Source organism: Sinocyclocheilus rhinocerous, unplaced genomic scaffold (assembly GCF_001515625.1).
Source record: "Sinocyclocheilus rhinocerous isolate Xijiao unplaced genomic scaffold, SAMN03320098_v1.1 scaffold1023, whole genome shotgun sequence".
NCBI lineage: Eukaryota > Metazoa > Chordata > Actinopteri > Cypriniformes > Cyprinidae > Sinocyclocheilus > Sinocyclocheilus rhinocerous.
In genome coordinates, this window is record NW_015638986.1 from 194,718 (window position 1) to 207,248 (window position 12,531).

General features: G+C 41.5%; 1 protein-coding gene across 1 annotated transcript in view; it reads right to left on the reverse strand.

The window, feature by feature from the left end:
- The window catches only part of cacna2d3a (calcium channel, voltage-dependent, alpha 2/delta subunit 3a), a 226,562-nt gene that overhangs the window by 130,135 nt on the left and 83,896 nt on the right, over nucleotides 1-12,531 (reverse strand). The window contains exon 11 of the mRNA XM_016566342.1: nucleotides 6,827-6,940. Within this exon, the coding sequence (XP_016421828.1) occupies nucleotides 6,827-6,940 (114 nt within the window). The remainder of the gene's footprint in view (nucleotides 1-6,826; nucleotides 6,941-12,531) is intronic.

Sequence of the window (12,531 nt, forward strand, 5' to 3'; positions counted from 1 at the left end):
AGCACACCTCGTTTTTCAGACCGATGAGTTTTGTAAAAATCGATGTGTTTCAGAAAGGCGAGGCATAGAGGAGAAACAATAATGTACAGTATGTGGAAAATAATGTGTTTTTTTAACCTTAAACCGCATAAACACATTTCATTACACCAAATACACAAAATAATGTTCTTTTTAGCAACATCATATGACCCCTTTAAATCCCCCCCACTGTGCAATAAAACATGTGCAATACCCACTATCCATACTTATATTTATTACACATATGTTACTGATTTAACATATCTTACATCTATTCAAATTCCCTTGCATAATTTGTATATAGTACACCTGTAACTACAATTATTGTCTACTGACTTCTTGTCTATTGTGTATTGTGTTTCACATATTTAGCTTTAATCACTTGTTTATTTTGTTATCTGTGTCTTGTCACCTGTCATCCTGTCTGTGCACTGGAAGCTTCTGTCACCAAGACAAATTCCTTGTTTATTGTTTGTTTGACTTCATGAGTCAAGTCAAGTCACAGTTGATTTTCCTGAGTCCAGTCAATTCACAGTTGATCTTCATGAGTCCAGTCAAGTCACAGTTTATCTTCATGAGTCAAGTCAAGTCACAGTTGATCGTCATGGGTCAAGTCAAGTCACAGCTGATCTTCATGAGTCAAGTCAAGTCACAGCTGCTTGTCATGAGTCCAGTCACGTCTCAACTGATCTTCCAGAGTCTCGTCAAGTCTCAGTTGATTTGCCAGAGCCTCATCACGTCTTAGCTGATCTGCCAGAGCCTCGTCACGTCTCAGCTGATCTCCCAGAACCTCGTCACGTCTCAGCTGTTCGTCCAGAGTCTCGTCACGTCTCAGCAGTCCGTCCAGAGTCACGTCACAGCTGATCTTCCAGAGTCTCGTCACGTCTCAGCTGTTCATCCAGAGTCTCGTCACGTCACAGCTGATCTTCCAGATTCTCGTCATGTCACAGCTGATCTTCCAGAGTCCCGTCACGTCACAGCTGATCTTCCAGGGTCACATCACAGCTGATCATCCAGAGACACGTCACGTCCTGTCTGTTGCACCCAGATTATCAATGTCAGTTCTTCGGTATCCCAGTCTGGTATGCAGTGTGAGGGATGCACCGCTGGTGTCTGCACACGCAGCTGGTATCCCCAAACCCATGCAATGCACTTTCAGCCTGTCATGTCGCGGTCGAAGGAACCATTGCTGAACTTTGTATATGTCCTGTTAAGGAGAATACTAATGAACTCTCCCTTTTTCTTGATGGTACGGCTGTAGAACCTCCAGAGGTGGCGACATCCGCTACAGAACCTCCAGAGGTGTCAGTGGTATCCACTTATGAACTCTCGTCCTGTCCTGTTCTGGCCAAGGAGGCCATCTATGAACTCTCTGCCTGTCCCATCACGGCTATGGAGGCCGTCTGTGATCCCTTTGCCAGTCCTGTATCGGCTATGGAGACCGTCTGTGATCTCTCTGCCTGTCCTGTAACGGCTATGGAGGCCGTCTGTGAACTCACTTCCTGTCCTGTAACGGCTATGGAGGCCGTTAGTGAATCCCCTGCCTGCCCTGTTAGGGCTATGGAGGCCAATTATAGACTTTTGTCCTGTCCCAATACAGCCGAGGATCTGTCTGTCACAGCCAAGGACGCTGTCTCTGAATTTCCTGACTGTTCTGTTTCCCCAAATGTGTCTGCTGAACTGTCAACTTGTCCAGTATCCCAGAGTTTGTTTGATTTCACTGTCTGTCCAGTTCCAATCAAGGAACCTGTTATCTGCCCCATTTTTCCAGTTATGAGCCCAGAAAATATAAATGCACTCCATGTCTGTCTCGTTAACCCCGTCACTGCTCTAGAGACCATTCATGAACTGTCTGCCTGTTCTGTTTCCCCAAATGTGTCTGCTGAACTGTCTGCCTTGACAGTCCTAATCTGTAAGCCTGTTTATGAACTGTCTTCTTGTTCAGTTTCAGTCAATAAGCCAGACTTTGAATTATCTGTCTGCCCAATCTTGAGTAATATATCTGAACTTTCTGTCAGTCCTGTTTCAGTTACTGATCTTGGTTATGAAATGTGTACCAGTCTATTTTCAGACAAATAAATCCGGTTTTGTACTGTTTACCTGTCTTAGGTCTGCTCTTGAATCTAATTGTGAACTGTCAACCCACTCAGTTTTTGCCAATGCCCCCAACTTTGAACTGTCTGTCTGTCCAGCCACTCTCAAGGAGACCAACACTGAACTTTTAGCACTGTCAGTAATGCCCAAAGAGACCGTTAATAAGGCCACTGTATTTCCTGCCTCAGTCCTTGAGAACGTAAATGCACTGTCTGTCTCCTGTGTTACAGTTTTCCCTAGGCCCCAGTCCCTGCCATGGGTTCCTGATCACTCTGGTCTGCCGTGGCGGTCTGCCAAAATGCTCTGGTGGGCCAAAGCTCTGTCTGCTCTGTCGTGGTGGTCTTCGGCTACACTCTGCTGGTCTTCTGCTCCGTCTACTCTGGCCTGGTGGTCTTATGCTCTGTCTGCTCCACCGTGGTGGTCTTTTGCTCCGTTTGCTCCTCCGTGGTGGTCTCTTGCTCCATCTGCTCCTCCGTGGTGGTCTCCTGCTCCGTCTGCTCCTCCGTGGTGGTCTCTTGCTCCGTCTGCTCCGGCCTGGTGTTCTTATGCTCCTCCGTGGTGATCTTCTGCTCCGACTGCCAACTGCTCCGAGGACGTAGTGGTCCTCTTTTCTGTCTACTCCGCCGGCTCCGCTCTGGCTACCTGCTTCGTCGGCGTCACCCTGGTTCTCTGCTCCGCCTTGGTTCCCTGCTCCGCCCTGGCTTTCTGCTTCGCCGGTTCCGCCTGGGTGCCCTGCTCTGCCTCAATCCCTGGTCTCTCTACTTCCACGTGGACCTGACCCTCCGTCCCTCCCCCTGTTCCGCCTCTGCTCCACCGCCCTCCTGGATTATATTGAGATAGGAGCGTCGTGTCGCAAATCCTGTCCATGGATTACCACCAAAAGTCACACTTTCCGATTACATTGACTCTCACACCACACTACACAAACTGTTGCATGTCATCCCAGACTACATTTCCCATCATCCATTGCACTGATTACACACACGGCTGCAGCCAATCACACACCCTACATAAGCCATGGACTTCCTCTCTCTCACTGCTAAGTAGTGTTTGCGTATATCGCTCTCCTAGTGGTAGCACATTACGGAGCCAGGTTTCTCCCCTAGTTTCTAGTTCTTAGTTCCTAGTCATAGTCTTGTCTTGCCTGATTTCCCGTGTTACCTGATTCTTGCCTGTTTATCTTGGATTAACCCTTTGCCTTTCTGTTTCGGACTGTGTTTGCACCTCGCCTGGACTATTGCTCGTGTTATTGAACTCCCCCTCTTGTCAAGCCCTCTGGATAACGTTCGCTGTCGACTGACTCATGCCCGTTTTGGATTACTCTTTTGTCATGCCCTCAATATACCTGTTTGCCATTGTCAGAACCTTGCCTATTTTATGGCCACGCCTTTAAATAAAAGCATTGCAGATGGATTCACACGTCTCGTTCGCCCCGTAACACCTTGTGTGTGTAAGCACACTTGGGAATAAAGCTCTTTCTTATTCTGACTCTGATTCATGATAAGAACCAACCAATCAGAACATGACACATGCAACTAAGGAACAAGACAAAAGTACAAGAGGGCCACATTGCAAGATCACATGACTAAAAAGAACCATGACAAGGCAAAATAACAAAATAAAAGACATGAAAACAATGAACAATAAACAAAACCCAAAACCAGTGTGACATAGGTAGCTAATTTTACTGTCATGCACTGTCCTCTATTGTTCAGAAATGCCATTCCAATAAACCTGTTGTTATTAGTTTTAATAGGATATGGCTGCAGTTTAGACCACATGTTGGTCATAAACAAATAGTTTATCCATTCCCATAGTCCACAATTCTTTCTTCATACCTGCCCAGCTAGATCCAGCTTTTCATCTGTGGCCTGTTGCATGAAGCTGTCTGAACAAACTCAGATTTTCAGAGCAGGTTTAGAGTTGTCAAAACCAAACAAATCCAACCTGGTTTAGATTAGGATCGGCGGGCTCACAAAGCTCGATATAAACGTTCTCTGTCAACTCCGAGTTTGAACCAGAGTTTGTGATTAACTCTGGAGCGCGTGCACCTGAAAGTGTGCAGCAAACAGCCAATCACACGGAACATGGAGAGCATTGGTTTGATTCACTTCTCGCGAGAGCTGGCACAATTCAGTTCTCTGCTGATGCTTAAGAGATGTCGTTATTAAAAATATAATGCATTTAAATGCATTTACAAGGCAAGAATAAACACTGTTGCTGCAGCAAAAGTTTGAGAAGGCAGCAGAAAGAAAATACATGACTATGCAAAGGAATCAAATGAATTTAATTATTTATATATAGTTTTACACAGAGCTCAAAAGGAAAACATATAAGTTTAGCCATTTTAATAGTTGGATACAATTTAAATGCAAAGCTTAAAATTAACGGCCATTTCATATAATTATTATATGAATGTCAGGGTTTGGGTAGAGGGATCAGACGAGCAGTCAGTTGTGCAGAAGGTGGGCATTTATTAATAAAATAAAACAAAAACAACAACAAAAACTACCCCATGGGGGAAAAACAAGCAGGCAACAAGGCTTGGCAAGGCTGGACAGGAAAAGGCAGGGCAGGGCACAACCAGGGTTAATACGATGACGAACTGGCACAGGACTGCAAACACAAGGAGAATAAATAGGGAGCAAATGAGAAAGGTAACGAGGGAGGACAGGTGGGTCAAATGAACCAATGATCAGGTAACAAGATGGATGGGGTCAAGACAATTGACATGAGAGCACATGGCACACAGAAAACAAAGACAAAAGCCATGTGCCCACACAAAACAAAAACAAAAGCACATGGCCAGCAAAACACAATCACCAGCCATGTGCAAAACAAGACACGAACACGCAACTAATGAGAATACTCATAAGCCACGTGTTCACACAAGACATGACAACATGAAAGCACACAGCCAATGAAAAACACAAGCTGCGTGCAACACAGCACAAGACATAACATGAATGCAGGCAGCCGATAAAAACATGAACTGCGTGCAACAACACAAGACAACCGTAAAGCACGCGGCCGAACACGAACCTAACAAAACAACGCAATAAACGTGGACAGAAGAGCGCACGGCCTGAGCGAATTCGAGACTGCCCGCTCCCACAACAAGACAGAACATAGAGCACGAGTATCCGAACCCCGACACGAAACCGAAACTCAACCAGACATGAGTGCCAACACAGCACAAGACATAACATGAATGCAGGCAGCCGATAAAAACATGAACTGCATGCAACAACACAAGACAACCGTAAAGCACGCGGCCGAACACGAACCTAACAAAACAACGCAATAAACGTGGACAGAAGAGCGCACGGCCTGAGCGAATTCGAGACTGCCCGCTCCCACAACAAGACAGAACATAGAGCACGAGTATCCGAACCCCGACACGAAACCGAAACTCAACCAGACATGAGTGCCGGGATCCGAACACCACGCTCCAACATGAAACAAGGAAACAGGACATGCAGACGAGAGCGCAAGGCTCAAGCACACTCGAAGCCGTACGCTCACATGAAAATAACAACATGACGGGAGTGACGGGGGCTCTGTCACAAAACCATGAATAAACTAGTCCGAAGTGACAGAACCCTGACACTGAATTATAAACATTTATAATTTCTATACTATAAATATAATAAATAAATAAATAAGTAGCAGCAAAGGTCAAGCAATTTTGTCTCTAAAATTATTTGACTGTAAGCTGCTTTAATTTGGAGCTAAAGATAAGGGGGAGTGGCTTCATTGCATCAGATATATGTCACTTTGCTCACAGCTGATTGGTCCAGTTTGGAGAATAGAAACCAGAATAAAACCTGCTCCGGAGCAGGGTAGCTGTGAAGCGTAAGTTACCATGGTGATGAAACCCGTTCAAACCCAACCCACCTTCATGAGCTCAAAAACTCAAGAGTTTGCTCCAACTTAACGCGAACTTACCTGGGTAAAAACCCAAACCGGCTTTGTGCAACAGGCCTCTGTTGTCTCAGAAGGAATTAAAATGTGTTTTATTTTATTTATTGTGACGAGAGGGGCGGGGCCGAGAGCCGTGGGAACGGAGCGAGGCCGGTGGAGTAATTGCTAATGCGCGACACCTGCGCCACTCACCGGTCTCGAGTCTCACGGAGGAGCTCCGGAAGGATAAAAAGGAGGAGGGATGACAGTGAAAGACGAGAGAGAACCAGGCCTGGAGTTTATTTTGTGTTTTGGTTTTGTTTGTGCGCTATTTTGTGTTTGGTTATTTTATTATTAAAATCTTTAATGTTCGCAGGTTCCCGCCTCCTTCTTCCCGATTTACAAACTACGTTAAATTTATTTATGTATGTATTTATTTATTTATTTATTTATTTTTACCCTTTGAAAATTATTTAGAGTTTGACATCCCATCCTTCCCTATTCAGGGATGGATGAAGGAGTGTATTAGTATTAACTCATATTTGGAGTGTCTCCTGAACTGAATATTATTATTTTGAACTGAATATTATTATTTTAATATATCTCTAACAACTCTTACTCATCAGTAAAAACTGATTGGGAAAAAAAAAAAACAGGAACAGCAATCTCTGATAAAATCTGACATTCTTTATGTGAGAAAATGTATAAAAACTCTGTGAGACAATAATTGTTACTACATTTAAAGCATTCCAGTCTGTAAAATTATTCTGCACTTGACTCCGCAAACTGGGAATACAGAAACTCTTCTTACCTTTCTATCAGGCCAGTTGTACTGGGCAAAGACAGCGTCATATGTTTCCACAGCTCCATCCGTCACCAACATGATGGCTTGACTGCACACGCTGCCTCGGCCCGTCTCATTAAACTGAACACACATACATATTACTTAATAAGAGGTTACAATAAATTAGTTCATGGCAACATGGTAATTAGCAGTAATAGCTAATGCAATACACTTAATTTGTTCAGATTTTTCACACAGTGTCCTAACTTTGTAGTGGTGTCTGAATTCAATTTTTAAAATTGAATTTAAATTTAAAATTTTAATTACATTTATAAAATTGCATCCTTACATTTGTTCACTCATTCATACCCACAATGATTAAGAGTGTACATTGGATGTACACTTGCCTGTTATGGTATTGGTCTGTTTTCTGTTTAGGGTCATGTCTTTTGTCTATTCAGTTTCCTGTATATTTGTAATCTAGTTGTAGTTTTTTCTGTTGATTACCCTATCATTGATTCCAGGTGTGTCTTGTTTGCTCATTTGTGTCAGCCATTATATACCCCTGTGTTTTCTATCTTGGTTATTGAGTCTTGTCCTTGTATTGACTTGAACGAGGAGCTGTGTCACATAAAAGAATGGTCTGATTTTCTGATGTTGTACAGTGCAAACCTGCAAAACCTGGCCATTGTTGAAATGAGCGTGGTAAAGCTTATATGGTCATCAAACATTTTGCTCATCAACCTCCACCCGATCTGCATCAGAAGACACACTGCACATACTTTTTCATTTCTCTAGCTTGTTTCTAGCTTGCATTCTAATAAAGCATAGTACATTATGCATAGTGACATTGTACATTATGGATATTGTTGGCTCTTGCTCACCTATTTTCTAGTTTTTTGGATAAAAGCATTGCTTCATTGCACAAGCAAATTGTTTATTTTTGGTAGTAGTAGTAGTAGTATGTGTAAGGTAGTAACATGTTAAAATATTTTGACCTGAGCAATTACATCTGTGACGAGTGGGGCGGTGCTGAGAGCCGTTGGAGCGGAGCGAGTATCGGTTTTGCTTGTATCTGTTTAGTAAATAGAGAGAAACTGCTAATTTAAATCTGCTTCTGCTTCTGATTTTTTTTTTTTTTGGTCAATGTTTAAAAGTTAACTAGCATATAGATGACCTTAAAGCTAGTAGATATGCACAAAACCTGCAAAACACTAATTGATTTAATGACTTTATAGCAAACATTTGGCCTTGCCAAATGACAAAAAGTCAACAGATGTACAAAAATTGTCATGCTGAGAGGGGTTTGGTATGTGATTAAATAATATATTTCTAAGCCTGTCAACAACTCAATCATTCAGCTCACTCCAGTTATAAAGGGTTAGTTCACCAAAAAAAATGAAAAGTCTGCCATTGTATCTCACACTCAAGTTGTTCTAAACTCATAAGACTGTGGTTCATCTTCAAACACAAATTAGGATATTTGAATGAAATCTGAAATATTTCTGCCCCTCCATTGTCTAGGAAACCAAAAGTTTATAATATAAAGAGATTGTATCTTTTACACAAGACTTGGATTAAACTGCTTGGTTCATATGGATTTGTTTTATGACACCTGTAGGACCTTTCTGGATCCTCAAAGTTTTGGTTACCTGGAATTTTAATGGAGGGACAGAAACATCACAGTCATGCCAGACTCTCCCTTTCTCACCCAGCCATCATAAGCACCAGGGTACTAACTACACATGCCTGTCACTCATCAGCGCTCATCACCAGCACTATAAAGCACACACACACACACACACCATCAAAAGTTGTATGACCTCATCTAGAAAAATACGGGCTTTCTTACCTGGATACTTACCTTGGAAAAACTACCGGTATCCTCTTCCTAATTTCTGTTCCAAGTCAGTCCAAAGTCATCATCCAGTAATCCAAGTCTTCTCTAAGTCTACTAAGTCAACTCCAAATTGATTGAATATCATCTCAGAGTCTTCAAGGTCTTCTCTTCGTCTCATCTGTCACCTCACCTCCAGTGAGTTCCCAAAATCCAGTAAGACAAATCCTAGCACCATTATTCAAGTCACCACAGTCACTGCACACTATAAAGTTATACTCACCTGTTAAGTTATGTTAATGCCACTTTCAATAAACTTACCACCATTTGTTTCACATTCTGTGTTATCATTTTTGAGTCTGTGCCATATTGTGATAGAAGGCCAGACCTAAAAGATTAACCTGACAGGAACCAACCCAAATGATCCATTGAAGGAACTTGTTGATGTATTACAACATACTCTCACCTCACCTCTTGTGTTTCTACCCAGACACCTAGAACCACAGTCACTCTTCCTGGTCCTTCTTTGTCACCTGTGTACACTATGACCAATCCAGCTCCCTACTCTCGCTCCAGAGAGGGCTGCAAGGTCTTTCTTCTCCACTGCTCACTTGCCCCTCAAGATGCAGCTGCTGCGATTCCACACTGAGAGGGCTAAGATGTCTTTGATTATTTCCTTACTAATTGGAAGAGCTCTCCAATGGGAAGAGATCATTTGGAACCATCCAGCTGGTGATATGTCTGTGACTGAACAGCTATTCAGGTTATGCCAAGGCAAAGATTTCTCACCTCAACGCTTCTAGTGGATGGAATGAGCCAGTGTTACCATCATCAAGGTTTCACTCTGGTGCTGTGGCTGTAACTTCATCAGCTCCTCTAGATCCAGCAGTAGAGGCCATGTAATTTGATGCCTTTCTCCTATCCCTTGCTGAATGTCTCTGCCAGCTGGCCCCGCATTTATGTCTGTAATGCAATGGTGAGGGACAAGTGAGGTCAGCATGTCCCATCCTCCTTCCTCGTCCCATGGTGAGTTAGGTGTCAAGCCATTAACTTCCACTCTGATTTTTACTGCCTCTGATGTGTCTCTTACAGTTAATACTCTCCTCAACTCTAGGTCAACTGGAAACATCATCTTGGGAATGCTGCCATCAACTCAAGCACAGAAAAGAAGTCTGTACATCCATATATACAATCCAATTTTCCATAACTGGAAAAGCACTAGGTAGAGGCACCATCAAGTATTTCATTGGTCCAGTCTAACAAATCCTTTGTGGCCAAAAAGGATGGAGGCTTGAGGCCTTGCACTGATTACTGGTCACTGAACAAAATTACAGTCAAATATCATTATCCACTTATTATCTTTGTTCTGGCTACCTTGGAACTGTTGCATAGAGTGACAATATTCATCACACTTAACCTGCACAGTGCTTGCAACCTGATTTGGATCCAGAGTGAGGACAAGTGGAAGACCACCTTCATGACACCTACTGGCCACTATGAACACAGAGTGATGCTGTATGATCTGGTCAACACCCCCTCCGTGTTTCAAGGGTTCATGAACGAGGTGTTCCGGGAGTACCTTTAGTGCCTTATCATGGTCGATGACATCTTTGTGTACTCCCAGAATGAACCAGAACTTCACCACTTGAAGGAGCTCGTCCTGGTCAAGCTGAGAAAACCCTATCTACCATACTGTGCCTAGGCCATTAGTATTTTCACCAAAAAATGTTTTGAAGCTTTTAAGCTTTTTTTCTATCTTTTGCTGTAGTGTGTCAGTAATAAATATCAGTTTAATTTACAGAACTGATCTCACCACCATCAAGTCTGTATCCCTTACTTGAGACATTCAGTTCAGTTCATGGAGTCTCCTAATGAGCTGATGATCTGAATTAGGTGTGTCAAATAAGAGAGACATGCAAAATGTGCAGAGCGGTTGGTCCCCACGACCAGGATTATAAACCACTGAACTAAATCAAATCAACATTTGTTGTGACCACCCTTTGCATTTAAAACAGCTTTTTTCATATTTTTTCAAGTAGTTTGTAGGAAGGTTTCTTCATGTGCCTTGGAGATGTTGTCACAGTTTTGGATTTAGTCTGATTCGATGATGGCGAGATCAGATCTCTGTGTGGAGCATATTGGCTGTTGACAGACTTCTTGTGCATACAAAAATCTCACTGGATTACAGTTCATGGCAAAATGAATGTTTGGAAATGTAAACTGATATTTCCTACTGACACACTACAGCAAAAGATAGAAATAACTGACTTAAAACCATTTTTGCTCGTGAAAATACCAATGGCCTAAGACTTTTGCACAGTTCTGTATATCTCAAAGCTGAAAAGTGTTCATTCTATCAGTCCTCCACCCAGTTCCTAGAATATGTCATCAGTACCGATAGTATCAAGATGTATGAAGATATGGTTGAAGCATTCAACCATGGTTGAATAATGGTTAAGTCATGGCCAGAACCATCTACAATCAAAAAACTCCAACACTTTCTCCAATTTACAAACTTGAACCATTGATTCATTTAGAACTACAGTCAGATCACAGCTCCTTTAACATCACTCCTAAAGAAAATGCCCAGATCTCTGTCCTGGTCACCCAAGGCCACCCACGCCATTCAACGACTGAAGGAGCCTTCACGTCCACTTCTCTGCTTAAGCCATGATCCAGATATCAATTCATTGTCGATGTTGATGCTTCTACAACAGGCATGGGTACTGTCCTCTCCAAGCAGTAGGGGAATCGAGCCCATCTTCATCCATGTGCTTACTTCTCCAAGAAATTCACCCATGCAGAGCACAATTATTACACCGGAAACCGAGAGCTCCTAGAGATCAAACTGGCTCTCATATATTTCAATATGTCTCAGTGTTTCAGAAAGTCAGCGTATAAAAACAGTTTTTTTTTTTCTTCGTTTTTTTAAATATATGATCTTTAGTGTTCTGCAGAAGAAGAAATTCATATAGATTTCAAACAATATGAGTAAATAATGACACGTTTTTATTTTGGGGTGATCAGTCCCTGAATCTGCATGTAGATTCCAGCAACCCACCACTCAGCTGCGCCACTGTTTATAGAATTTTCCTGTACTTTTTTTCTTATTTGAGTCTATTTCTATAAAGATACATTTACTTAGGACAGTTGGATACTTTATATTTGATAGCCCTAAACTGTTTAATAAATGTTCAGTTCTCAGCCTCAGTTGACAGTAATTGCTGCTTCTAAAAAACTCCAACTCTGTATAGCAGTTGGTAACACAATGTGCGCTAGGTACATTTTATTTGCATAGTTCCCAACATTTCTGAGGATATAAGTTTACAGAAAACCACCTAAATAAAAGCTTTAAACGTGAAGAATTTAATATATAAATAATATTGTAAATTTTAGTGTCAAATAAAATTATTACGATTAATAATATTACAATTATAAATAATTATAATTACAATTAACAGTTATAATAAAATGTGTATAATTATCGATTATTTATTGTATTAGGACAATTGTAATTTATGAAAGTAATATATTTATTTAATTAATTATAAAATATTGTGTTTATTGTGGGTGGTGTGAGAGTGAAAGTTTGTTCTCCCTGGTTGTTACTGTAATACATTAAACAAGTACTGTTTAATAAAGAGGAGAAAAACTAGCAACTCTTTACTTACAGTCTGTTATATACATCCACACAAAAGTACAGCTTACATAATTGTACATAATGTGTACATACAATAATTATGTCAATAGAAAAAAATGTTGAATTAGCTTTTAAAGGGGTGGTTGACTGTTTTTTTTTTTAGGCTTGATTGTGTTTATGGGGTGCAGTCTAACACGTGTTAATGCTTCATTTAAAAAAAAAAAAAAAACATTATTTTTCACATAATTTACCTTT